General features: G+C 44.4%; 1 protein-coding gene across 2 annotated transcripts in view; it reads right to left on the minus strand.

Moving 5' to 3' along the window:
* Positions 1 to 27957, minus strand: part of DDC (dopa decarboxylase) — a 120592-nt gene that overhangs the window by 68812 nt on the left and 23823 nt on the right. Inside the window, exons 2-6 of one of the 2 annotated variants that reach the window (XM_083188203.1) lie at positions 24084 to 24241; positions 18875 to 19109; positions 12338 to 12451; positions 10628 to 10747; positions 468 to 602 (exon numbers count right to left, since the gene is read on the minus strand). In XM_083188203.1, coding sequence (XP_083044329.1) covers positions 468 to 602; positions 10628 to 10747; positions 12338 to 12451; positions 18875 to 19075 — 570 coding nt within the window. In that variant the 5' untranslated portion in view covers positions 19076 to 19109; positions 24084 to 24241. The remainder of the gene's footprint in view (positions 1 to 467; positions 603 to 10627; positions 10748 to 12337; positions 12452 to 18874; positions 19110 to 24083; positions 24242 to 27957) is intronic. The other variant, XM_083188202.1, reaches the window with a different exon arrangement.

Raw genomic sequence — 27957 nt, forward strand, 5'->3', positions numbered from 1 at the left:
CTGTGCGGAGTTTGTATATTCTCCCTGTACTTCTGTGGGTTTACTCCAGATACTCCGATTTCCTTCCACAAAGCAAAGATATACAGGTAGGCTAATTGGTTTCGAACCATAAAATTAACCCTAGCGTAAATGTGGTAGGAAAAATAGAAAAATAGATTGTAAACTCCACCTGGGCAGGGACTGATGTGAATGTTCAAATATGTAAAGTGCTGCTGAATATGTGTGCGTTATATAAATATCTGGTAATAAAGAAGAATGCATAAATTATAGTAATCTCTTGAGTTACCTAATGAATAAGTGAATTACTTTATTTCTTCAAAAGTAGGAGAAAAATACTTTATGAAATGATAAATGAGCCCCTTGGTGCCATTCAAGTGCCCAAAATATTTAAGATTTGAAGTATAAACTGTTGTCTTGGAGAAGTTTTGGTTGCACCGTCACATCCTATCAATGCTGTTACAACAAACCTGGTCTGAAGAATAGGCTACCATCCGACTGATAATCTCTGCTTCACTTAGGTTAGTGTTTTCCAACTGGAGTCGTCTCATAACCTTGGTCCTGGCAGCAAGCAGTGCCATTAATGTAGCTTCACTTGCTGTACCCTAAGAGAAAAACATAACTCTATTACAATCCCCAGATGTATGTATGTATGTTGCCTGGCATCAAATTATGCCCACCAATACCTACTGCTTCATAAGAACAAATACAAAAAAAGTGGAGAAGAGAACCCAAAAAAATAAGTGTTTAATTTTAGAACATGGGTCCTTATTCAGCATGGGTCACTAATTAGAGAATTCGCAGTCAGGCTGATTATAAAAAATACTTTGTAGCATTTGCATTCTTCATGCACATACGCATATCGCAAACAAATATCCATGCTCATGGCAGTCGCAGTTTGATTGACAGGAAGGCAGCATCTAGTGGTGGAAACATGGCGTTTTCTGGTTGAGTTTGTGAAAGCATACAGTATACAGTAGGAATAGGGCATCCTGAAGCTGCACAAATATTTCCGTTTGTGTTTTGTTTGTTTTTAGACATGAGACTTAATATGCCTAATTAAAACTACCTACATAAGTGCTTTGTTTATTCAGATACACATTGGTGTATCATTTAGCTGCACGCATGTAGATAGTGGGATAGGTATTTAATCCATAGAATCAACGGTTCAGCGTCCCTTCGCCCCATCGTCACGATACGTGGACCGTATCCTAATCTATGGATTACACACCTATCCCACTTTCTACATGTGTGAAAGTCTCTGAGTGCCACTTCTGCACCCTGGATATATCGGAAGAATTAGCCCCTCATGAGTGGCGGCACCAGAGCCATTTAGTGATCAGCACAGCTTTTAAGTCCTGAGTGACAGGTTTCTTCCTTGTTTGTATATATATATATATATATATATATATATATATATATATATATATATTCTATATAATATAATGTGACAAGGAATCACATACACTGGATAAAATCTAGGTCTTTATTTTGTAGTAGGTGATCAGCATACCTGGTAAAAAGCATAGGCAAGGATGGTTACAGCATTGCAGCATACAGATGTCACAGCATAGTACAAATTTCTCAGTATGTACCAGTAGTCCCTACCATAGCCCACACCCTGGCCTACTAGCTCTCTGGCGAGAGTGCATGATTTTATATTACGCTGGGGTATAGCCTCCAGGTATCTGGTGGCATAATGCACCATCGCTAGTATGTATTGGTGCCCTCAAGCAGATTTTTCCACTGGCCTTATCAGATCCATGCCGATTCACTCGAAAGGCAAGGAAACAATAGGGAGGGGTACCAGTGGAGCCCTAAACTCTGACCGAGGGGCCATCTTCTGGCACACTGGGTATTCCTGACCTCTTGACCGAGGCATAGATGCCTGGCCAAATGAACCTTAACTGTATGCGCTGGAGGGTTTTCTCCTTCCCTAAATGAAAATCCCACAAATGCGTAGGTGCCGCTTCCAGTACCAACTACTCCAGTTTTTGGGAGACTAACAACTGCTCTACTCTTTTCCCCTGTAAAGTGGTAACACGATATAGCAAATTATTCTTCAACACAAAATAGAGCACATCCACTGGTGGTAAAGCAGCAACCACCCTGCCATTAATAACTTTTACAATCTGAAAGGTATGTACCAGATTGCTGTCATCACATTGGTGTCATCCAAAGTCCTGCAATGATATCCTCTCCCCAACAGAGTTCCATTGAGCCTCAGTCGTGGTATCCTGTGTGGTTCAGTAGTTGAAGTGGCTCTTCCGGATGTCAGGATTTGGTGGTCTCTGGCCCCTGAGGTGCCTCAGCGACTGAATGTTTGTTAGTGTCATGCCATGTTACCACTTCCTAGAGCAACGGAAATTCCCAGCCCAGGATTACCAAATAAGGTGGCCATGTGGTCACTGCAGCCACCACCCGGAACAGGATGGTGGCTGCAGTGATAAACCGGCAGCAGGCATGCTGACCATTGGCCAAGCCACTTTTAACATACTGCAATCCATCGTCCATCATCCATTAATCTCCCTGTTTTGGGCAGTCCCGCTGCACATGCCCAGGCTCGCCACATTCAAAGCACACCATGGGAGGCGGGTCCTTTGGCATAACCTCTGGGACTGGGTTTTGGTACTGGCATGAATCCTGATCTGGCTTTACTCAATTTTCCCATTTTTTCAGGTTGCACTTAATCATCACTGCCAGCTCCTTAAATGTCTGGGGGTCAGCTTGAAGGGTCCACTACTGCACTGAGCAGCCCAACACCCACATAGACTGGTCCATTGTGACTATCTCCACAATTTGCACTGCAGAATTTTTATCCAGCTGCAACCAGGCCCTTGAATCCGAGGAGGCTCAGGGCCCTCCAGCTGCCAGTCTTGGAATTCTTGGGCTTTGCTGGGCCTTGTCACTCTAATCCTGTATAATTTTGTTAATGCCAGGGAAGGAGTGTGACTCTGCCACAGACATATCCACAATTAGGCAATGGGGCAATGGGGTGAGCAATGGTGCACCACTGCTCGGTGAGGCACATATCTAGTTACAGCACTACAATGAATGAGGTCTACCATTGTTAGTAGACTATATACCAAGTAAATGCCAACGTGATTTTGTTAAAAACGTACAAAGATTTATTAAAAAGCTTGTCACTGTATATTAAGATTTTGGATAGATTATTACATCAGTAACAACTTGGGGGAAGGCGGTGGGATATGGTTACGATAATTTTTGGTCCAAAAAACACGTTTTTTTTATAAATCTTGAAGGGAATTGGGATCCAGAACCCCGATATAGGTGCTCAAAGCTTATCAATGAGAGGTGGGCAAGTACAGGTTACCAGGGTCCAGGCTCCACTGGGACCCAGTGGGAGCCATATGGCAGGGAAATAAATGCCCCCCCCCCTCTACCACCACCACCACCACCACCAATGTTTCAGACTAAAGCTTATACCAAGGGGACGTGGTCACACCCTATGTTTGGACACACCCACTAGCACAGAGTCCACCAATATGCGTCAGCGGGCCTCCACTTAGTTTTCAATCCACACTTGTTTGCCAACTAATAAAAATATATTGCAGCCCTTTTAAAGTGTTATTTGAAAATTAAATTGCTATGTGTGATGTTTTAATAAGCTAAATAACTGGTTTATTGAGCTTTTACAATTTTCACAAATCGTTCAAATGCTATCGCTACATGATGCTCTTGCAGGGGATGGCGGAAGATTCGCCATCCGCCATCCCCCACCAGCCGCCGTAAGGGGACGCGCGCGCACAAGATGTGCGCGCATCGCCTTACAACGGGGGCTCCCCCTGGGTCCCCGCCACCTCGCTGAGGGTCGGCCCGGGTCCCCGCCGCCTCGCCGCTCCCCCACTTAACCCTGTCTGTCTCCCTGAAGCGGAGACGGACAGGGTTCCCATCCCCCCGCCGACGGGAAACTGAGACGTGTGTGCGTGTGAGATGTACACGTGCCTCAGTCAGATGGGGCGTCTCTTTGCCAGATTCTGGCGCTGGAGCAGCGCCAGCAATGAAGAGACCAGCTCCATCTGTACATTTTGTTGCATTAACTGGTCAATCTAAAGAGCATCACTATTAAACATGAGTTGGTACAACTGCATTATTGCTTTAATGTTACTTTTATCATTACCGCAATATGAAATAGTTGATTAGTTACCATGGTAAACAAACATCTGTACAAGGAAACTTGCATCCATAGAGTGTTTTCTTTCATCTCTCCTGTCATTTCAAGTGCGGAGTCAGACACAGCAGCTGATAATGATGCCTCAGAAAGATGCAGGTTTTCAAATGCAATTATAGACCAATTTCACAGGCAGCAGTTTACCAGCAGTGCAATTACAGATCGGCTTGGTAATACGCTTTTAGCCTTTTCTCAGTCACATAACATTTAGGATTGTGTGCCCTCTTGTAAGTGCAGGGAAATAGAAAATCAATAATATAAAATATCTCACAACACAAAACATCACGTTGGAAGCACGCGTGTTTTCTAAATGTCAATTACTTTGGAGTCACAGAAATGTACAGATAATAAGTAGCTACTGCTAGCAAATCGAATATTGGAGGAATACTTATTTGTTTGTTTGTTTGTTTTTATTGGCAATATAATTACATTTATATTCAGCACATTAGAAACAATGGTGCAAGTTATTAAGTTTTTTTTTACTGACTGACCTTAAGAATCTATATTATGTAATTTATACCAAACTGAGAAGCTCTCTTTGTGTCAGCAAAGAATAAAAAACAGAAAGACCTAATAAAAATCTAATAAACAGTGAGAGAGCAAAATTATAAATAAAAGCTAAAATACATGTACAATATATCAGGCACTTTGCAAAAGTGTAATAACAAATAATTATGACACTTATCAATAAATAACACCACAAAATAAAATAAAAATATTTGTTCTAAAGTATAAATAAAACTCTTGATATAAATGTTGACAGAATGATATGTCAAATGAAATAAATTACTCTAGAGAAACAGATCAAATATCATCATTTAATAACACAAGCTCCATATACGCTAGACGATATTGTGAACAATATTGCGCAGAAAGGGCTTATCATCTAGTGTGTACACTCAATGGCAGGTATTCAATGGGCAGAATCGCGGGCGGCAGCGAATCCTGTGTAGGATTCGCTGCACTTTCGCCGCAATTCTCCCTTTGGGGAGATTCGCCCGGCAGCCACCCCTCCGCCCTATTCAACGCCTCAGGGGCTCTCTGCCCCTGGCGGCGAATTTTAACCCCCCCCCCCGTCGAATGCCGCTGGGGAGCTGGGTGACGGCTGCAGGCAGGGAGATGGAAGCCTCCCTGCCTGCGCCGGACACTGTGGGGGTGAAGGAGGGCTGTCAGGGACACAGGGAGAGCCCCCCCCAGAGCTGGCAGGGGGCTGTGTTAGGGAGCCGCTACACTCACTGGTCCTGATCGTGCATATGTAATGATCGGCACCAGTGTGCAGTGAATAAATGAATATTAATTAGCGGCTCCCACCCCCTGCTGGCGAATGTGTAAAAAAAAAATAATTGTTTGAAAAAAATTAAATAATAATTTCAAATATATTCATGTGCTGCAAGCATATGAATAAAAATAGCATGCCCCTTCACAGAAAAAAAATCTCATTTTTTGACACCAATTTTTTTTTTTTAAAACGCTTTATTTTAAAAGATCACATTCCAGTTCACCTAGAAAAGATGATGAATGTAAAATGGAGAATCATGGCGAAAATCAATGGAGAAAGCAGTTCTCCATTTGAGCATTGAATACACTCTCGGCGAATCCCAGTGAAAACCCCATTGAAATACACCAGCGAATTGCAGCGAGCATGAAACAGAGAACTGGCCGGCATTCACTGGTCGCTTTTGGCGAACAGTGAACATTGAATAGGGTGAATCATATTTTCAGTGAAAAAAATTCACCGCAAGGAGTGAAAACAGCCCGATTCGCTGAAAAAATGGTGAATCGGGAGCATTGAATACTGGCCAATATCATTAATTATGCATGCTCCTGCACATCGTTAATGACACCCTCCCTTGTATGTTCAGGCAATGGAGTTCCTCAATAGTAAAGGCCATGCTGCCATATGTCCATCAGTCCCCCACCCGAAACAGGGAGGAAGAAGGGTATAGTCTGGAGAGGAGAGTCTGGGTTTAATTTTAATTACCCAGAAGCCAGGGCTCCTTCTTTACTATACCCTGCCCCCAGCCCAGCCAATTACGTTAACAAATCCACAGCAAAGAGCTTGGAAAAAGAGAGGAGAAGAAAAACTAGCATACATGCAGAACACACAGAGGCAAGCTACATAGAGAACCAGTATCACATAAACTAACCCCTGCACGTCAGGTGTCAAAGAAAAAGACCTAACATTAAGACCATAACTCCTTTTCTTCTTTCTCCACTAGGGGCACAGAGAGAATGATGGGATGTCCTAAAGCTGTCCCCCTGTGGGAGGGGACACTCCTGGGCTGCTCTAAGAACCCATCGACCAAAGGCCACATTGATAGAGAAAAAGGTATCAAAGACATAGAAACAAAGTTGCTCCTTAAATGCCCAACTTTGAGCTATCCACAAGGTTCCCACTGATGTGATTGAATGAGCAGTCACCACAGCAGGAGAAGGAAGATTTCTTGCAGAGTAATCAAGGTGGAAAATCAAGTGGAGCCACATGGTCCAATTCTGTTCAGAAGACTGCCAGTCTGGCTTGGAAAAATCATGGAAATCTCTTGCGTAAGCATAAGGAAGAGGTTGTCTTAAAAACACCTACTTCTTTGAGACGGGCTACCAGTATGATGACCTTGGAGGCTGACCTCAGGACCTAGAGTCCTTGGAAGAGAATGGTCTTGTGCTGGTATTTAGCCTTCAATAGAGTTTACCACTTGCTTTGAATTGCATTCTGAAATAACCCGTCTCCGGAGAGACTGAATCTAGAGAGAAAAAAAAAGAAATAGATGTTTTGAACTCCCTTTGGGTCACACCAGTTAGTAAAAAGCTAAAAGTTGGATCTCTAAGCGAAGATATGCAGATAAGGATGTTTAATGACCTAAGGAGATGACCAATGTGAGCGGCAGGTAGCAGTAAAAATGATTGCTAACTGGGGTCTGAGATAGCAGTTAAAATGACTGCTAATTGGGGCTATGAGCCTATGGGTCTACTCAGAATGCTCGAAAAAGAGTGCAGATCCCTTCTTTAGCAGTACTTCTACATGATGTGTTATAGGGATTCCTCTAAACAGAGATCCCGATAGCTGAAGGAAATGAAACATGAATTTCTTGTTCTGACGCTGAAGCCATGACCCCACAAGACAAGGATTCTATCCACAGTAGCACTATGGTAAGTATGTTGGTAATCTGGTCCATACTTGGATATATATAGTAGCAGGGGAAGCTGACCTGGGAGTTGCAAGCTGGTAGACAATTGCATATTAATTGTGGTAACAGGAAATGCTAGTAGTAGAGAAAGAACCTCACTCAGCGTAGCTGTAAATACAGAGCACACAGAAAAGCTCACTTGTTTTCAGTGGCAGGTATACTCTTTCCCCAGGCAATGTAAGGGACCTAGTGTTCAGCCTAACATTTCTCATACATTCTCATGCATCAGGTGTGTTGGAATGGGGAGTGGGGCAAGGTACCTTCACTTCCAATGGAGGAAACTGCCATCACCCCTGCACTACCCACACTGCCAGCATCCTCGCACTAAGGCCCTGACAGCTGACTGGCACTTGTGGGCGGCATCCCAGCATTTCTGGGACACACAAACGCAGATAGCCCGGGCATCACAAACACTGATTAAGTATTGACTTACTCAGTGCTGCACATGAGGGAGGGGGCAAATCCATTTGATGGCCGCAATGTGATCTAGAACAAAACCATACCTCCCAACATGACCCTCTCCAGGAGGGACACAATGCTCTGCTCATGGGCTTTCTTCTTAATGTATGATTACCTTCATCTGTGTTGAACAGGTTAATTGATAAGAAAGGTGCTTCAACACAGGTGATGGATACATTAAGTGGGAAGTGCAGGAGCAGAGCAAAGTGTCCCTCCTGGAGAGGGGCATGTTGGGAGGTATGCGCATCGCACCCTGTATGAGCACATTTGAAAATGATCATGTGTTGTGAGGCAGCCACTCAGCCCCGTCTCTGCAGAAGTGCAGCATAACAATTAATACAGGGAGCACCTGGACCTCTGGTGCTTATACATTTCAATCTGTAGAGTGTCTCTATGCTAATTGCTAAGTGGCATTATACCAACATTTATCGCTGCATTAACATCAAAGTGATAATCTGATGCACTAGTTGTGCTAACAATCCCACTGCCATGCTCTGGGATGCGATATCCCATTATCTAACGTCCCTTCATTATTATGTACTAAATTAGAATACCCTTTTAGGCTGATTAGTGGGAGTTATCTTCCAATATATTAAGAATTTGATCAAACACATTTAAATCTTATAGATGAGTTCTGGATATTGACATATGAAGGACTGATGTGTTCTCGTATGTTAAGAGGTTCCATTTAGTACATACAGTACTGTAATAAAGGGTCACACACATAGCTGTTTTTACTGTGTTTTTTATATTATATTTTAGATGTGTTTTACATATTTTATATATATCCAATTCTTTAATTTCCCACATCATTCTGCCAATATTTATATATAACGTTTTATGTACTTATATATATTTTTTTTTATTTATACAATGGCCTTGTGATGCTGACTAGTTTAATTTGCTAAACTGTCTTTTTTGTAAATAGGATAATGTATGAAAGGAGTTCCAACCACTGACTAATACATAATGGGGGTGATTCTGGTTGGTTTGCAAAAGCAAACTCCTTCTTTAATGAATAAAACCATGTGCACTGCAGGTGGGGCTGATGTAACATGTGCAGAGAGAGTTACATTTGGGTGTATTATTTTGTTTCTGTACAGAGTAAATACCAGCTGCTTTATTCTTACACTGCAATTTACTATGTACATGTTACATCTGCCCCACCTGAAGTGCACATGGGCCCTTATTCTGGTTGGTGCGGTCGAGCCGCATATGCGGCTCCGACCGCACCAGACGAATCCCCGCCCACCCTACGGATCGCCACGGCCGTCCGTACACGGACGGCTGGCGATCCGCATAAAAATGGTGGAGGCTACGCCTCCACCATGGTGGGAGCTGCCCCCTGCATTCGATGGTCGTCGACCATCGAAGGCAGGTCCGCACGCCGCGGCAGCTCCCGCAAGCTGAGACCACACGGACAATCGTCCGTGTGGTAGCTTGTATGGGGGCTGAAAGCTGACATCCGGCGACGTCAGCTTTCCGCCCCCATGAGTTGCGTCATGCCCTCATTAGCATGCGTACGCCCCGCGTTTGCATGGGAACGCCCATGAAACGCGGGGCGTATACATAGGGAAATGAGGGCATGAAGCCCCTCACTCCCCTATACGCCCCCTTTGCGGCGTAGTAAATTTATGTGCGGCGAATTCGCCTGCACATGCGCAGATTGACCTCTGCGCATGTGCGGACGGAAAACATCGGCGGTACGGCCGCACGCGGGCCGTACCGCTCGAATCTGAATAAGGGCCATGGTTTTGTTCATTAAAGAAGGAGTTTGCTTTTGCAAACCAACCAGAATTACCCCCAATGGGTGTTGTGTTTGCACATGGGGTCCATGGGAGCCCACACTGCACACCCTGCACCCATCAGAGTCCCATGCTGACAGCAACACTGCAGTTAGTACTGGGAAAATTATGCAGTAGCCATCTTCCCATTTGCTGCAGTGAATACACAAAACACCAGGAAAATGGCCAGCACACCATTTTCCGTGGTGTTTGCGCATGCACAGTAGGGAACTCAAGGGGAAAATTGCTGCTAAGAAAGATGCAGGTGTGCCTCGGAAAACTGAGGCGTGCCAAAGCATTTTAGAGGAGGGGGTGTGAGGCTAGCTCTGGTTACTCCTTGCTTGCAATGACTGTAGCCCAGTGGAAAAAAACATTCAATGGTGAGCATGTAAGGAAGTATTTTGGACATTTTCACTCAGCTACGAATAGTTCTGCCCAGAGCGTATAGTTCTGCTGGCTATAGAGGAGGGGGCCCAGACAGAGATAGGCCTCCTACTCTCTTGAAGTACCTTTTGTTCCAGCTCATTTCTTACTGATAGAGACATTTTATGATCTATGATTGATTTAATTTTCTCTGTATCGTACCAGGGCTTTACTTAACCCTATACCCTGTGTGATATAAAGGCGGCCCCACTCCACTGGCATTCGCCAGCCACCAAATCCATAATAATCACATATGTATCTGGACTTCAGGGTTTGTGACCCAGGGTTCCCTCTGCGCATGCACAGATAGGGAGTGCTAGCCGCGGGGCATGCTGGGCGGGACCCATCACTGATCCCTCATACAGCGCTGCGGAGAGAAGCCCATAGGCTTCTATAGGGTATCGCCATCTTTTCCTGGTGATGCCCTCTGCAGTGGTAGCCCGGCTTTAGTGCATACGAGCATGCGGTAAAAACACAGATAACTGGGTTTTTTAACCGCATTTTCGAAATGACATACAGTACTTGACTGGTGACAGCATAATTACATGACAATTCTCTGAAGAATATGCATTTTTAAGGTATCTTACCTGAATGACGCCTCCACCTTCACCTTTACTACCAGCTAAAAACTGTGGAGGCAAAGCTATAATCTTTCCCAACCAGTCCAGCATTACTGTTTCCAACTCTGTGCATGCGGGACTTGAAGCCTTGAATTTAGCCAATACATAGAAAGAAAAAAACAGATATTATTTTTATCATATTTTTTAGTTTTCATTTCCACAGAGTCATACCAAAAACATTTCAAGCACAGCAGAATTCTTAAAGAATGGCTACTTCTCTAGGTCATTACTAGAGCCATTTATGTATTTTCAGGGACATAATTGTATACTCTCTACGGAATGGCCAGAAGGCTCCTCAAACTCTAGTTGCACTCCTGACAACCCAGAACAATGGGCATGTCTCTCCCCTGGGGCTCTCCCCTACTCACATCGCAGCCGCCCGCTATCAGAGGAATAATGGGAGGGGCAATGATGGGAATCGCACTGAATTGTGTCATCATAGCCCTGCTGCAACTTTGCAATGCTGGACATTGTATAGCTGGGAGGGGCCACAGTGATGTGATTGCATTTCTACTCCCCCCACCCCCACCCCCCAACCGCCTTTATTTCAACCCTTTTGTTGAGCAGCCACAAAGTTGGCAAGTATGCTTTGGGATCTTCTGATTGTTGTCATTACTGCTGTGCAAATTTTCAGAGGTCTGTGAACAGATAGATGCCGCCCAGTCAGAGTGAAATCCTGCCTCGGTTATGTCTGCGCATGGCTTGCGAATGGATCGCTGATCTGCAAATCAATCCAGAACATAGTGTGCGTGCACAAGTCCATCTGTGATCAAGTCCAGCATCTTTTTGGAATTTCACTGTGGCTGGGCGGTGGCTATCTGATAGCAGGGTTCTGCAAATTAGCAGACAAGTGATCAGGTCTGAATAACCCCTTATGTGTGAACAGAGCCGACCCTGGTCGCGTGTCATTACTGCTCATTACCAGTTTTATTCCCAGGACGCTTGCTGTTTTATGGCATTTCCCGGGTCACTATGACTCAAAGGAGTTGATTGGCCGAGACATCATCTCCAAATGTCCACTGTAAGGTTTATGGTTTATGTGTGAAAGGGGTATCATTAACATTCCCCATTGTCTCTCCTTTCCTAAGCTAATATTTGTGAATGACAAAACACTGATCTTCAAATACATATAATATGTGGGAAATATAACCGTTGATGCATTTGGGATTTATGTCTAGTAAGCCTAAGAAATGTCAACAAATAACATAATTTTCTTATCTAACGTATATTTGTTAAATATTAACTGATGAGCATATGACTTGGCAATATTGTGCATTAAATAAACATTGCATTCAGGTATATAAACGCCACATGTTTGCATCAGGTGTATTATTACAGCACACCTAGAAATGCTCATACTGTACCATATTTTAAATAACAACTTCTGTGACAGTTAAATAAAGTCACTACTTCAAAGTGTGACCCTGAAGTAGAGGCAGCTGAAGCAACAGATCACACAAAGCAGACTTTTGCATGGACATTTTGGCACACATATTCATACCTCCCAACTGTGCCGATATTAATGGGTATTATATGGTGATATACAGCTTAAACTTGCTATATGACAATCATTAGAGAAATTAAATGGGATTTATTCTCTTCTGTAATTAAGACAACATAAATATAATAAATATACAGTATAATATCTGGTAAGTCAGCATTTTCAGTTAAGCTTACCCAGGTAAAGCCGATGCACCCAATAGCCCCACACAGCATATCTGCCAACAAGGCTGGGTATGAATTAGCACAAGGAAAGTATGCAAAAAAATAAGGGCTGTGCCAGTGTGTAACCTGCAAAGAATAATACATGAGTAGTAGGTTGAAATATAAGCTATGTATCAGTAAATAAATCAGGGTTTTTTTTATAAACAAAAAGTGTGATCATGTAAATTACTTTTATCAAAATTCAAATATTACCTTCAACCTAATCTAACTAATTTGGCTTGTATGAACAGGCACCTGGAACATCCTTATATTATTACAAGTGTATACAGATTGGAAGGCGTTAAGAAACATAAGGGCATACAGTATGTATTAAGCCTTGTCGATAGATAAAGTGGAGATAAGTTCCAGTCCAATCAGCTCCTAACTGTCAAACATGACAGGAGCTGATTGGACTGGAACTTATCTCCAACAGCAGGCTCTGTCACCAGCTCCACCTTATCACTCTTTAAGGCTTAGCACATATGCCCAACTTATCATAAAACACTACAGTACTTGGCAATTACATCTACAAACATCGAATACACCAAAACAAATAATATTTTAATTTTGAGAAGGTAATAGAGCAATGAAAAAATGTGTATTTTAGACAGAGAAAAGGGACCATTAAGGAAAATGGGGAAAAGTGGTTTATGGGCCAACATGATCTGGGTGCGATTTTAACAGTAAGGATCTCAGCAAGGATCTCATTGCAATAAAAAAAAAAAACCCAACCTACTGTATTGGCCCTGACAGTGAAAAAAACACATTGCCACCACAGGTAAAAAATAAAACACATTAGTTTTCACAGAAAAATAATAAAACACATTGGCCTCCACAGGGAAAGGGGTAGTAGTACATGTCCCTGGGCGGGGGGATACTGTGGGTGGGATGTACTAAAGAAAAAATATGGTAAAACCCCATTCTCAGGGTTTTTACTGCATTTTTACTGCATTTTGAAATGTTCTAAACCTCTTTCCAACAGGGCATCGCATGGGTTATGCCAGCTCTAGCATATGGGCTCCTTTCTGCAGTGCTGCTGTGTGAGGGATCTGACACGGATCCCTCTCAGCATGCCTCGCTGCCACCAGCGTCTCTGCTCATGTGCAGAGGGACTTCCAGGTAATAAACCCGAAATCCAGGCAGGGGCAGGGATTGCGAAGGGCAGCTGTTATTGGTAGAGATGACCTTTGTATTGCTCTTCACATGTCAGTACATATGCGATGAGCATCTGCGCGATGGGTGGCGAGATGTACTGTCACTGGTTGGTACATCCCTGTATGTCTATTGGGCCTGAGATAGAGTGGGAGTAGGGTGGTGGATGTACTCTATATCCTGGGACCAGGGAGGTAGTGTATGTTCTTGAGAGCGGGTGCAGGGGGGGACAGGTAGTGTCTGTCCCTGGGATATGTTTTTGGGGCCAGGGAGAATGGAAGGTACAGTAGTTTATGTCTCAAAGGGCCAGGGATCGTAGATTAGGTAGTGTGTCCCTGAGGCAGGGGGTGGAGGGGGGTTGGTAGTGTACACTACAGCTCTTTCAGTTCTGTACACCGCCTGATTTGTCGATTTGAAGGATGAACTTGATATGTATGTTTTGCACAAAGTGTTCCTGCTAGGCTGTTTTAAAGGGCAAAATGTGCCCTGCCCCTCTGGCAGCGCCCCGCTAAAACAGCCTGCCTCTGTCCCCTCTCTTGTGACCGGGGAAGGCCGGCGCCGATGTACATAGCGATGCTCGGCACTTCCCCGGCAGTGTACAGCCTTTCGGGTGGCCGGGTCCGCCCCCTTCAGTGACGCCGGCGGCCGGGCCCACCCCTTTGCGTGATGCTGCCGCCCAGGACCGCCCAAAACAGTGATGTTGGCGGGCCAGGTCCAACCCCCTTACGCTGCCCCCGTGCAGCGCCGCCCTGCCCGCCCTAGTTCCTAGAAGGAACACTAGAAAATGGTCTCCTTAATGGCTTCCAGGAAGGCATTATCAATTGAAAAGCAATCTGCCATAGTTGCTTTGAAAAATTCAGGGCACAGTTTGCATGAAATTGCTTGTCTAGAGAAGGTTACCCTTGGTGGCATGTAGGGTACTCTTAAGAGTCACAAGGGGGGAAGGAGGGGTGCCATCTCCTGGTCAGTGATAGCAGTCGGGTACAGCACTGTAACCATATGTGCAACACATGACTCCTAATCATACAGACTGGTCCTGGGGGCATTCCGTATCTCCCAGACCCGCAAAGTGACCAAAAGAGGGGTCCAAGCAGCAAGGCTTGGAACCGGTGGCTTGAAGGGATGTATCGCAGCCCAAAAATGACCACTCAGTCCCTTAAATAAAATGAAATGGCTATTATTGGCTAAAAAGCACATATGCTGGACCTCTAATTAGTAGAAGAAGGTTCTTTTCACAGAAGTACCAAAAGTGTATGGTGTGAAAGTTCTAGAGGCACAAGTTAATTTGTGTGAAAATAGTGCATGCTTTCCACTTGCATTCAGTCCACAGACAAGCATTGGTTCCATTATGGCCTGAGGATATTTTGGTGGTGGTGCGGTTGGTGACTTTGTAAGAATCAAAGGAATCATGGACTGCAAATGCTACCACAGCATCCTGGTGTGCTAGGCCATCCATTCCAGCACCCGCTTTATCTTGCTGTAGTGTAAACTGTGACCAAGAACAGCCCAAAACATACCTCCAGCCTTTGCAGAAAGTGTTTTAAGTCAAAACAACAACAACAATAGGTTCTGAAGAATATGAGTTCCGATTTGTAATCCAGTTGAACTCATTTGTTATCATCTGGACAGGTGTGTTCAAGATGTGCAAATAATGAGCCTTTTAGTGGTGGTTATGCATGATAGTAAACACTATGGGCCTTATTCTAGTTCACTCTTTCTGACAAAATCCTTCTAAGATGGACACAAAAATGTGCACTGCAGGTGGGGCAGATGTAACTTGTGCAGAGAGAAATAGATTTGGGTGGGGGTTTTACTTCAAAGTGAGATCTACTGTATATTGCAGTGTAAAAATAAAGCAGCCAGTATTTACCCTGCACAGAAACAAAATAACTCAACCAAATCTAATTATCTCTGCACATTTTACATCTGCCCCGTGCAGTGCACATGGTTTTGTCCATCTAAGAAGGATTTTGTCAGAGAGAGTGAACTAGAATAAGGCCCTTTGGGAGGATGGTAGATTAATCAAAGCTTGGAGAGAGTAAGAAAGTACTTGCCAATCAGTTTCTACCTATTTTTATTTTACAGCGCTGTGTTCAGACAAAAAATACAGGAGCTGATTGGTTGGTACTTTATCTCACCACCATCTCTTTCTAAGCTTTGATACATTTCACAAGTTATGCAAAGGCGTATTATCATTTGTATAAGGAATTATACATGTGCTATCTTAATTGCCCCATCAGAATAGCTCATCGCAGACACTTCTAAAGCGGTTGGAAAAATGGGGAAAGGGGGAGGGGATGGGGGCCAGGTGCACAGGACTGATTTGCTAGCAGGTAAGAAGGTTAAACTCCAGTCAACATGTGAGTGAGTAAATTATGTTATAATCTCGTTGTGGAGGTGCTCCCGGGGAGTATGGTAAGTACAATTGGAAACGGGTTGATATTCAAGGGAGAATATCAGGAAAGAAACTCCCGGGTGGGGCACTGCCTTCTATAATATAAACGTATCAGTCTAAAATATCAACTTTATTAATACTAAAATTGATCCTGTTATTGGATCAAGAGATGAACATGAGACGAGGACATACAGATAACATGAATAGAAAAAATTGAGAAAAGATCGTGAAAATATGATATCTGGGTCTGAAAATGGGCTAAATGCCTCTGTTCAATATGGCTGTAATATCAGCGTATTCCTGTAAAGGATTATTTCAGACTAAGCACGTCTTCAATTAACCATATTGGTTATCATAAGCACATATCTAATAAATGCGTAACAAATGGCACACTGTCTGGCAGTACAACTTATTGTTATCTTAATTACTTTCCTATGGTTGAAAACTGTGTATAATCTCACTCTAATTGGACTGCAAGATCCAAGAGAAATTGAGAATTGTGGTGAAGTACCTGGGTTGAAAATGCTCGCCTAGTGGCTGCTGCCTGTGCATATGATGGCAACCGGACAACTGCACACCGATTGAGAAAGCTTCCTAAGTGAAACGTACGTCTCGGTGTCCTAGGACCCCGCTGTGTACAAGCGGGACCCTGCACGCTTCACACATATCTACTTGGCTACTACTACTGCCCTGACAGCGCGATATTCCCAGCACTGCACCCGGGAACCGGTGTCCGTGAGTTACCAACAGCCCTCAGGGCAATACTGTCATTATCTGCTTTTTAATTGTTGGAATTACAGGGTTATGGCAATACAACCCCCTACCTATATTTATTGATATCACATGTTGATTCACCTAGGCACTAAATTGTGAACCCGTATTGCATGGAGGATTTCTTTCTGCAATTACCTCACCCTGTCACCCTGCCTATACCAGTTGATGCCATATTTAAATGTATTGATCTACCTTAGGTTTTAAAGTGTGACTCCGTATTTATAGGGGATTCTTTCCTTCATATATATTTTCACCCTGTCACATACGTGGGACTTGTTCCCTCCATTTAAAAAATTTCAACATTGAACATAGTGTATTTGGGTAAGGTCGACACATAGTGTGTGCCGACACAAGACTACAGACCAGGACTTTATTCTAAACTATTGTGTATATTCCATCATAGATATCCATCTGACTGGGAGTTGTATGCACTAAATTGTGAACCTGTATTGCATGGAGGATTTCTCTCTCCAATTACCCCACCCCGTCACCCTGCCTATACCAGCTGATGCTATATTTAAATGTATTGATTGACCTTAGGTTTTAAAGTGTGACTCCGTATTTATAGGGGATTCTTTCCTTCATATATATATTTTCACCCTGTCACACACGTGGGACTTGTTCCCTCCATTTAAAAAAATGTCAACATTGAATATAGTGTATTTGGGTAAGGTCGACACATAGTGTGTGCCGACACAAGACTACAGACCAGGACTGCAATCTAAACCATTGTGTATATTCCATCATAGATATCCATCTGATTGGGAGTTGTATGCACTAAATTGTGAACCTGTATTGCATGGAGGATTTCTCTCTCCAATTACCCCACCCTGTCACCCTGCCTATATCAGTTGATGCTATATTTGAATATATTGATTGACCTTAGGTTTTAAAGTGTGACTCCGTATTTATAGGGGATTTTTTCCTTCATATATATTTTCACCCTGTCACATACGTGGGACTTGTCCCCTCCATTCATCAAAAATTTTCAACATTGAATATAGTGTATTTGGGTAAGGTCGACACATAGTGTGTGCCGACACAAGACTACAGACCAGGACTGCATTCTAAACCATTGTGTATATTCTATCATAGATATCCATCTGACTGGGAGTTGTATCAATTTTTGTTAGCCCATTTCTTTCTTGGGCTTGCAGCCAATTAGAGCAAGATATTCAGTCTTATGTGAAGTACAGATTGTGCATTTTCTGAAATCTCCTCCTTTTTTACTACCTTTGCACGGTATAGCAGCGACCCACTAGGAACAATACCAGAGTGCACCCTGTGCTTCCTTCTGCAATTCACTACCCAGATATACCGCTCAACCATTGTTCACTACGTCCACATGCGTACACACTGGACAGTAGCGTATACCTGGGATTAAAGTGAAATTGCTCTTCTTTTCTGGCATCTCCCATAGTCGGGGTTCTCTCATCCCCAGGGGACCCATTACCTGACTCTGCGCTGTCACTGTATAACAGGGCCAGGTTGGTCACCCCTGGAGACAGCAGAAACCTCCTTTTTGTCTTAACTCCTGTACCTGTGACGCTCGCAGAGTCCGCTCAACTGTGCAGTTGTCCGGTTGCCATCATATGCACAGGCAGCAGCCACTAGGCGAGCATTTTCAACCCAGGTACTTCACCACAATTCTCAATTTCTCTTGGATCTTGCAGTCCAATTAGAGTGAGATTATACACAGTTTTCAACCATAGGAAAGTAATTAAGATAACAATAAGTTGTACTGCCAGACAGTGTGCCATTTGTTACGCATTTATTAGATATGTGCTTATGATAACCAATATGGTTAATTGAAGACGTGCTTAGTCTGAAATAATCCTTTACAGGAATACGCTGATATTACAGCCATATTGAACAGAGGCATTTAGCCCATTTTCAGACCCAGATATCATATTTTCACGATCTTTTCTCAATTTTTTCTATTCATGTTATCTGTATGTCCTCGTCTCATGTTCGTCTCTTGATCCAATAACAGGATCAATTTTAGTATTAATAAAGTTGATATTTTAGACTGATACGTTTATATTATAGAAGGCAGTGCCCCACCCGGGAGTTTCTTTCCTGATATTCTCCCTTGAATATCAACCCGTTTCCACTTCTAAAGCGGTAACATGTTACCCTAGCAAGGTCTTAAAGGCACTCCTTTGGTTATTTTACAATGTTTTGCTTACCCCTGGCATGATAACTCTTTCAACATCTTTTATTATATTTTCATATGTCTCCCCTTCCTCAGGAGCAGAATCTGGGATCAGTGGTCTTAAATATCCAGGCTCCACATCAGGAAACACCTGCCTTGATTCAATATTTTCCAGGTAATCAGCAATGTAGTCCACCATATCCTTCCCTCGCTTTCGGAATTCTTCTGAGTTCATGTTGTTGTATTCTATAGGTATATAGATGTCAGACCTACAGAACCAAAAACAGGATATAACTTATTACTTTTCTTAATACTAATTCTATTATTTATATTATAGGATTTGGCAAATTCACTCTTAAGACAAAAATATAATTAAACAAAATTATTATGCAAACTAAGATAGAATGAAATACATTAAATGTACAATCTGTACTATGCATCCGATAATACCTGAAGCTCTGTGCACACCTTGTATATTCTGCTACAGGAAGTTAAAACCCCAGACTTGAAGCATAGTAAAGGCAGAGGGGCGGATCCACGGTGCTGGTAGGCAGAGTTTCAGGAAGTAGGAGGCTGTGTAACGGTGCATACACAATGTAGCGGAACTCGCTCAGCAGAGGATGCAGTGCAGGGAGGCAACACACTACAGAGGCACTCTCCCTGCTCTGCAAACCTGCTGCTGTGCCTTGTCACACTGTGTAACAGATGCAGAGGGAAACAGTGAGAGAGAGAGTGTGTGTGTGTGTGTTTGTGTGTGTGTGTGTGTGTGCATTATATGCATAAGTGGAACTTCTATGGGCATTATATATACCGGGTGTTACGTACATAAGCGACTCTAATACTGGGTGCGTTACATACATGCAGAGCCTAATTATCCAATAGGCCAGGCATGCCCAAAGTCCGTCCCGGGGGCCAATTGCGGCCCGTGATGTCACTTAAAGCGGCCCGCAGCCACCAGCCAGAAGCGGTCAGCTCGAGGCTGATGTGGGACGCACAGCACAGGACTCTAGAGGTGGGACCCCGGCAAGCGTGCCTTTACCTTGCTGGCTTGCTGTCTGCATTGGTGAGGGGGTGCCAGCTGCCACTGTGAGACGCGTTTGCCGTCTTTCAGATGAGTATGTGTCCAACTCCTGCAATTATATATCACCCTCCACCGCGATCACAGTGACAGCAGTGTGTGGGGAGGGGGGAGCAGCAAAGGGGAAGCTTGCTCCCGTAATATGCAGAGCGGCGAAGGGTGGCGGTGGGAGCCCAAGCATCTGTTTCCTGCAGGGGAATATACAGTGAAGGGAGGCAATATGTGGTACATTCAGAGAAGGGTGGGCAGGCTGGGGGACATAGTGAATGGGGGCAGAGTTGGGGGCATACAGTGAATGGGGTACATACAGCGAAGGAGGGGCAGTTTATGTGAATATACACTAAAAGGGGCAGAGTGGGGGACATACAGTGAATGGGGCAGAGTGAAGGACATACAGTGAATGAGAGCAGAGTGGGGGACATACAGCGAATGGGCAGAGTGGGGAACATACAGTGAATGGGGGTCCGGCAGGGAATATACAGTGAAGGGACACGCTAGGGGACATACAGTGAGTGGGGGCACGCTGGGGGACATACAGTGAATGGGTGCACGCTGGGGGACATACAATGATTGAGGGCAGAGTGGGGGACCATTCTGATTAATGTTTCAAAGAATGTCAGGCTGAATGGTTGGCCCACACACATTTTCACGTCACTATATCTGGCCCTCTTTGCAAAAAGTTTGGACACCCCATGCAATAGGCTGATCAGGCTGCAGCGTGGAGAGCTGGGTCTTGCATGGGGTGTCTACAACCAGTCAGGGTTCTAGCATTATCTTAATCATTATTCCACATGTTATGATAATTAAACCCATGATAACCACTTAAAGTGTTGGAAGTAAATGTCACAACAAATAAAAATTCATCCCCACCCCCTATTTATATTGTAAGAACAAACAATTTGTGCGCACCATAGGCGTGCATGCTCCACAATTGGGTATGGCCTCCCTGCAAGGGACATGCTTTGCAAAATAGACTTCCATATACCCCTGTTTTGCAACCTGCATGCCCAGACATTGGCCTCCAATAACCCAAAACATTCCTGATTCATGCTCGTTACACTGGGCCTGATTCAGACCTAATCACTGCTGTGCAAGCACAGCTCTGCAATCAGATAGCCACTGCCCAGACAGAGTAAAATCCTGCTTGTACAAGGCTGATCGAGGCTGGCACTAATGTCACAGACCATCCCGGAAAATGCTTGGGCACTGCTGCATTTTCCTGACACTCCCAGAAAATGTTTTTGAGGAAGAAAGGAAAGACTCTCTCTTTGTTGGGGCACTCTTACTTGAAAAGAATTGGACAATTCTAAAAAATCTTACTGATTTTAGCAGGAGGAGCTACAAGGGAACCCAATGACTCCCAGAAAATGGCCAGTTACCACCATCAAACTCTGGCTTCCTGTCATTCAAATTGCTAGCAGCTTGCGAATAGATTTATCAGAGGTTTTTTGTCACTGTTTGGCCTGGCCCATGCACACTATGATCCGTATGTATGCCCAGTCATTCAATAATCGGACGCCGTGCGAATTTGCACAGCAGTGATCAGGACTGAATCAAGCCCATTATTTTTCATTTTTCCTCCTTATAGTAATGCACCTAATAGATTGCACCACACACTGCAATGCCCCTTACAAATATGCCCCACACCTTAATCCCCCTTGTGCAATATGCCACACCCTATAATGCCCATTACATATCATGCCAAACACAGTTATGACCCTGACACCATTTGATGTTCTACACACAATAATGCCCCTAATAAATTACTTTTAAATGACCTGCTTGTTGTCAGGGGTTTCATGCTCGTTGTCAGGGGTGTCAGGTCAGAAGATGCAGCTTTCTGCATGTTGTCCCGGCGTGGCCAGAGTCCAGCAGTTCCGGATAACACTATACACGCAGTGGCGCAACTATAAATTTTGTGTCTGCCTAATGGCGTAATGGGAACCGGGGGGCGCCGGCGACATTGGTAACATGGTATAATCACATAACGCACTGCGTGAACCTAGGCTGCGGATTGTTGTTCTACATGCCAGGGCCCATAGAGCCATGTCGGAGTTATTATCAGTAGATGGGGTACATAATTGGTGCTGCAAAACCATTTGAGGGGGATTTTAAAACCAGGGAGGGCATGGGCAGTAGATTGAGGTAAAAAGCTGTCATAGGGTAGATCGGTTAAGTTAAATACAGTACATACTGTATATGGGAAAAAATGCCTAGTACACATTTGGAATGTGTACCTGTTTCTGTCCTTCAGATGTTGGAGGTTATGGTATAAATATGTGGCCAAGAACTTTTTCTGTTTAAACTTATATAAAATATTCATCTGTATATCCAAAAATGTCCCCCTTCTGATTTGCAAACAAAAACTCCTTAAAGATGGCCGCCGTGTCCCATTGAAATAAATGAGAAATAGATTACATTATTAATATATAAGTACATCGACTACACCAGTGCTTCTCATATGCTGCTATTTGCAGGCAGGGGCGTGCGGGTGAGGGGGTGACTGTTTGGGGTCACCCACAGAAGGGTGACACCTGTATGTGGGCTGCATCCCCCACCCCTAGTGACACCACTGGATCCTGCATGCCAGTTGCATACCTCCCAACATTGGACTGCCATGAGGAGGGACACTTTGCATGCCCAAAATTGTGTGTGTGTGTGGGGGGGTGACCTAGCGGCAAGTGGGTGTGCCCTATTCCCACAAGGCCATGCCCCATTTTCATTGCTGTAGGGGCATGGCAGGCTGCTGCCTGTCAGACACTGTGACAGGCGCAGCGCCTTCAGCAACAGGACGGCAGCAGCAGTCTTTTGTGCATTTGATTTTGCATTATGTGATTTATCGAATTCACCATTCAATAAAAAAATGGCAGGATCGCATGATGAAATGCAATCGCATCAAATGCATTAAAAAAATTACCAGATTATTGAACAGATCTTGAAAATTTTAAATAGAGGGCTGGCCTATCTAAGGGAATTTATAAACAGGCAGCCATTTTAACTCCATGCACTCCTGTTTGCTTTGTGACTAGAGAAGTTTGGTTTATACCTGCTGCTTGTTCCACATTGCTAACTACTGTGCACTGCTTTGTTCTGCCTGGCATTACATTTCTATACTGCTGTAAACATCTGTAAATATTGTTGTAAAATAAAGTTTGTGTATATAGTTACATCATTATACTGTTGATATTTAAAGTTTGTATTATATTTGCATTTACATTATACTGTTGTTAAATAAAAAAATATAGATTCATATTTGGTGAAGTGTTTATGATAATACATTGACATGCAGGGTGCAGCAACATACCTCCCAACATGACGCATTCCAGGAGGGACACAATGCTCAGTTCCTGGACTTCCCTCTTAATGTATGATTACCATCACCTGTGTTGAACAGGTTACCAGATGAGCATCACGGACGGTGTAATGGTTAGCATTACTTCCTCACAGCGCTGAGGTCATGGGTTCAATACCCACCATGACCCTAACTGTGCGGAGTTTGTATATTCTCACTGTGCTTGCGTGGGTTTACTTCGGGTACTCCGGTTTCCTCCCACAATCTAAAAATATACTGGTAGGTCAATTGGCTTCCAACAAAATTAACCCTAGAATGTCTGTGTGCGCCTGTGCGCATGTACATGTGCTAGGGAATATAGATTATAAGCTCCACTGGGGCAGGGACTGATGTGAAAGTTCAACTATACTCTGTAACGCGCTGCATAATATGTGTGCTATATTAGAAACTGTTAATAAATAATAAAAATGTTTCAACACAGGTGATGGTAATCATACATTAAGAGGGAAGTCCAGGAACAGAGCATTGTGTCCCTCCTGGAGAGGGTCATGTTGGGAGGTATGCAGCAAATTAATGGTGTGCACATGGGCCTGTATAATGGCAGACAGGGCACAGGTAGCGTAGCAGCTTGGGCAGAGGGGCAGCTAATTGTGTGCACATGGGCCTGCTTAATAGCGGACATGTATTTAACTAAGAGCATGTACAGACCTGGTGACAGGAACAAGTGTCACCCAAAAGCCTTTGTTTTATAATACACTTTGCAATTCAAACTACTTTTTCTAGAACACCAATCTACAAGGATCATTTAGGACATGGGGGCCAGAATGACACCACTGTGACCACATATCACTGCTGATTTGAGGGAAAACCTACCTTTATGATGAGCATACTGTATGATGCTTTGTCTTCAGCGTATCTGTTTTCACTGCACGTTTCCCTTGCAGCATGCATTCTAGGCAAAGTGAACTTTGTTTTCTCACATGGAGTTTGCTCAGGCTTGGCTGTGACTTGCAAGCTTTGTATTTTCCTGGCTGCCAGGGGATACCTTTCATTAGGTTGCAGTTTAGTTTTTAATAGTTTTTTTTTTTTTTCAGTCTGTGTTACTTGCAGCCACATTGTTGCTTTAGATCTACTTGAGTAGGTGGAATAAACATAGGGCAGACACGGATTTAGGAGGTAATTCTGGTTCAAACCCAAAGAAAAAATCGCAGCTTAGCGTGTGCTTTAAATGCTGCCTGTACGAACGCTCGCCTGCCACATGCAAAGCGAATGTCCCTGCACACATGTGAATGGATGTTTTGCATAAACATCCATTGATAGCTTGCGGGCGGGGAGGAAATCATTTCATGGTCGCCAATGTGCGGAGGAGCTGTGCGGAGGAGCGATTTATTCAGAATGATCCCCTTAGACCTCATGGGGCCCTAGGCAAAATACGGGTCGGACCCCCATCCCCTTTATTTTATAAATACACTATAAGATTTGTGGTATGGGGGGAGTGGACAGCACTGCTGCCTTATATTACAGAAAACAATAAAACACATTAGCCTGAATAGGAAATAAAAATCAACACAATGGAAAAAAAAAAAACACAATTATCCACACATGAAAAAAAAAATACATTGGCCCCAACAGAGAGGAAAAAAACACACTTGTGGAAATGTAATAGGATGAAAGAATCAGAAAGGCCCTTATTCAGATTCGCGCGGTACGGCCCGCGTGCGGCCGTACCGCCGATGTTTTCCGTCTGCACATGCGCAGAGGTCAATCTGCGCATGTGCAGGCGAATTCGCCGCACATAAATTTACTACGCCGCAAAGGGGGCGTATAGGGGAGTGAGGGGCTTCATGCCCTCATTTCCCTATGTATACGCCCCGCGTTTCATGGGCGTTCCCATGCAAACGCGGGGCGTACGCATGCTAATGAGGGCATGACGCAACTCATGGGGGCGGAAAGCTGACGTCGCCGGATGTCAGCTTTCAGCCCCCATACAAGCTACCACACGGACGATTGTCCGTGTGGTCTCAGCTTGCGGGAGCTGCCGCGGCGTGCGGACCTGCCTTCGATGGTCGACGACCATCGAATGCAGGGGGCAGCTCCCACCATGGTGGAGGCGTAGCCTCCACCATTTTTATGCGGATCGCCAGCCGTCCGTGTACGGACGGCCGTGGCGATCCGTAGGGTGGGCGGGGATTCGTCTGGTGCGGTCGGAGCCGCATATGCGGCTCGACCGCACCAACCAGAATAAGGGCCAAAGTGAGAGATTTGGTAAGAAATCTTCAGTTTTTTAAAGCGGCAATCATTTACACTGCAAAATCAAACTGGTATTGCAGTGTAAATGATTGCCGCTTTAAAAAAATAATGGAGATTTCTTACCAAATCTCTCACTTTCTGATTTTCTCATCCTATTACATTTCCCCATTATGCTATACCAACTGCTGTAATGAGCTACTTATAATACAACTTTACATTATAGCAATAGAGGTGCCACTTGCAATATAACCAGGGTTGCCTACTTTCTGGCTGCCCCCTCCGGGAGAGGTCAGCAAGTTCAGTGAGGCGGGGGGGGGGGGGGGGGAGGGGGCCGCTGATGCGGCAGGAAAGGGGCCGATGGGGGTGCGGTAGCCGGAAGATCATCTGGAGTGCACAATTGTGTCTTCGTAGCTACGCCCCCACCATCCAATGCCGGTATTTCAGGCATTGCACAGCAGGGGGCAGGGCTACAAAGACATGGACGTGGGGGGGTCACAGGAGACTGACCACATTCCGGGAGTGTAGGCAACCCTGAATATAACAGCAAAGAAGTCCATTATTTTACACCATCATGGTTCCTAATTAATCATAGGATACTTATCATGTTATATCACATAGAATTGAATCACATTATACCAACAGAGATAACCAAAGCATTACTGGATATTGGTAGAGGTCCCAATAACATAAATAATTCAGTTTGACAGGTTCTGGGGTATTATGGGAAAGCTGACACAAGGGGAGAAGTTTGTAAAAGCTCCTCATTCTCAATCTGCTGGAGGCAGAGACTGAGCTCATAAGTAGTAATGGAGCTCAGTGCTAGTACTAGTGATATCATCACTGGTCTGAGCCTTGTTGCTGAGCATCTGTAAAACATCTAACTGTAAGCCAGCCTTTGTGATCAATCATGGGACAAGACAGAATTTGTGGGGTCATGCTGGGCCCTAGGTGGGCACCCAGGGTGGATAGGCAATAGGAACCCATCCTGCCAATTGAGCACTTTACTTCCAGATTCAGGTCCTTGCTACTACTGCATGTGTGTGGTCTGCTGACTGTACAGGAGCAATTGATCAGCTACAAAGAGGCATCATACAGATCTATCCTCCAGAAACATTTGCAATGAGTAGCTCATGGTCTACAGTGCCCATCACCATCTGATGTTGGCTTTAGCTACCAGGGTCAGGATCCAGAATGCTTCACATTCCAGATCTGCCATTTTAGTATACCCCTAGAACCCACAGGAACTGCGTTTGCTGTTGAAAATGGGGATTTCTCCGACATCTGATGTGTTCCCCCATAAATACATTCACAGGATCTGTAGGATATCACTCCAATATTTTTTATATATATGCCCCACAAAGTCACAAAGGGTAAAGTATATTGCTGGTCTCTAAGTGGAATACTTTTTCCAGGTGTCTTTCTGGAGATATGCCTGTGCATGCTATGTAGGAGAGAGGCATTACTGAAAGGTGCAGCACTAAAAATACAGACACAAATGGCATGTGTGTGACAAGTGACCAGAGACAGCAGCCACAGTAGCTACAGAATGCTGCAGCCACATCACAGAAAAGCACATTTTATTTTGATTTCTAAAGCTATGATTAAACTATTGGGGAATCTGAAAAATCTAAATCACTGCCACCCTATCTACTGATATCAGTGGAGAGACAGAACACATATAAAGAGAAACACATTGTAGCATTTTCCTCCACTGTAGACTCCCTCATTAGGAAACATTGTAACAAAACATCTGATACTATGTATTAAAACTGTGCATGTTGGAACATCACTCATAGGCAAATTACTAAAAACACAGATATTGAGGCATATATTCAATGCCGTGGGCGAGCGGTGACTGCGAGCAGGACTTTTTGCTCGCAGTCACCACTCACCCTGTCAGTATTCAACTGACCCCCCTCATTCGCAAATTCCCCCTCGCTCCGTTTTTTGAGCGAGGGGGAATTTGCGAATGTGCCTCCAAAAACTGCGAGAATCGAGGCTAATTACAGCGAGTTTGCTGCACTAGCCTCGGCTCTCGCAGTTTAGGGGAATCCTCGCCGTTCTGTGACGGCGAGGATTCCCCCGGAACGTTGCATAGTGCGAGCGGCCGGTGCGGGGGTTAAACTGCGAGGATCACTGGTTTTCTGTGATCCTCGCAGTTTAACCCCCTCGCCGGCCGCTCGCACCGGCATTGAATACCTGCATAAGTGTATGGATGAAAACTGTGACCGAATGACAGTACCACAAGATTACTTGGGGAGGGTGGGGCGGGGGATGCACTGCTTACTACCAGAGGAGGGGGGATAAACTGCTTACTACCAGGGGGGGGGGGGCGGGGGATGTGCTGCTTACTACCAGGGGAGGGGGGGCGGGGGATGCAGTACTTACTACCAGTGATGGGGGGGGGGGGCGGAAGATGCGCTGCTCCCAGTGTGGAATCCAATATACCGGTTCAGACCCGTTCACACTGCACAAATAACGTGTCTGAACTAGGGAT

The sequence above is a fragment of the Crinia signifera genome, chromosome 5 (genome assembly GCF_055691185.1).
Source record: "Crinia signifera chromosome 5, ASM5569118v1, whole genome shotgun sequence".
Classification (NCBI taxonomy): Eukaryota; Metazoa; Chordata; class Amphibia; order Anura; family Myobatrachidae; genus Crinia; species Crinia signifera.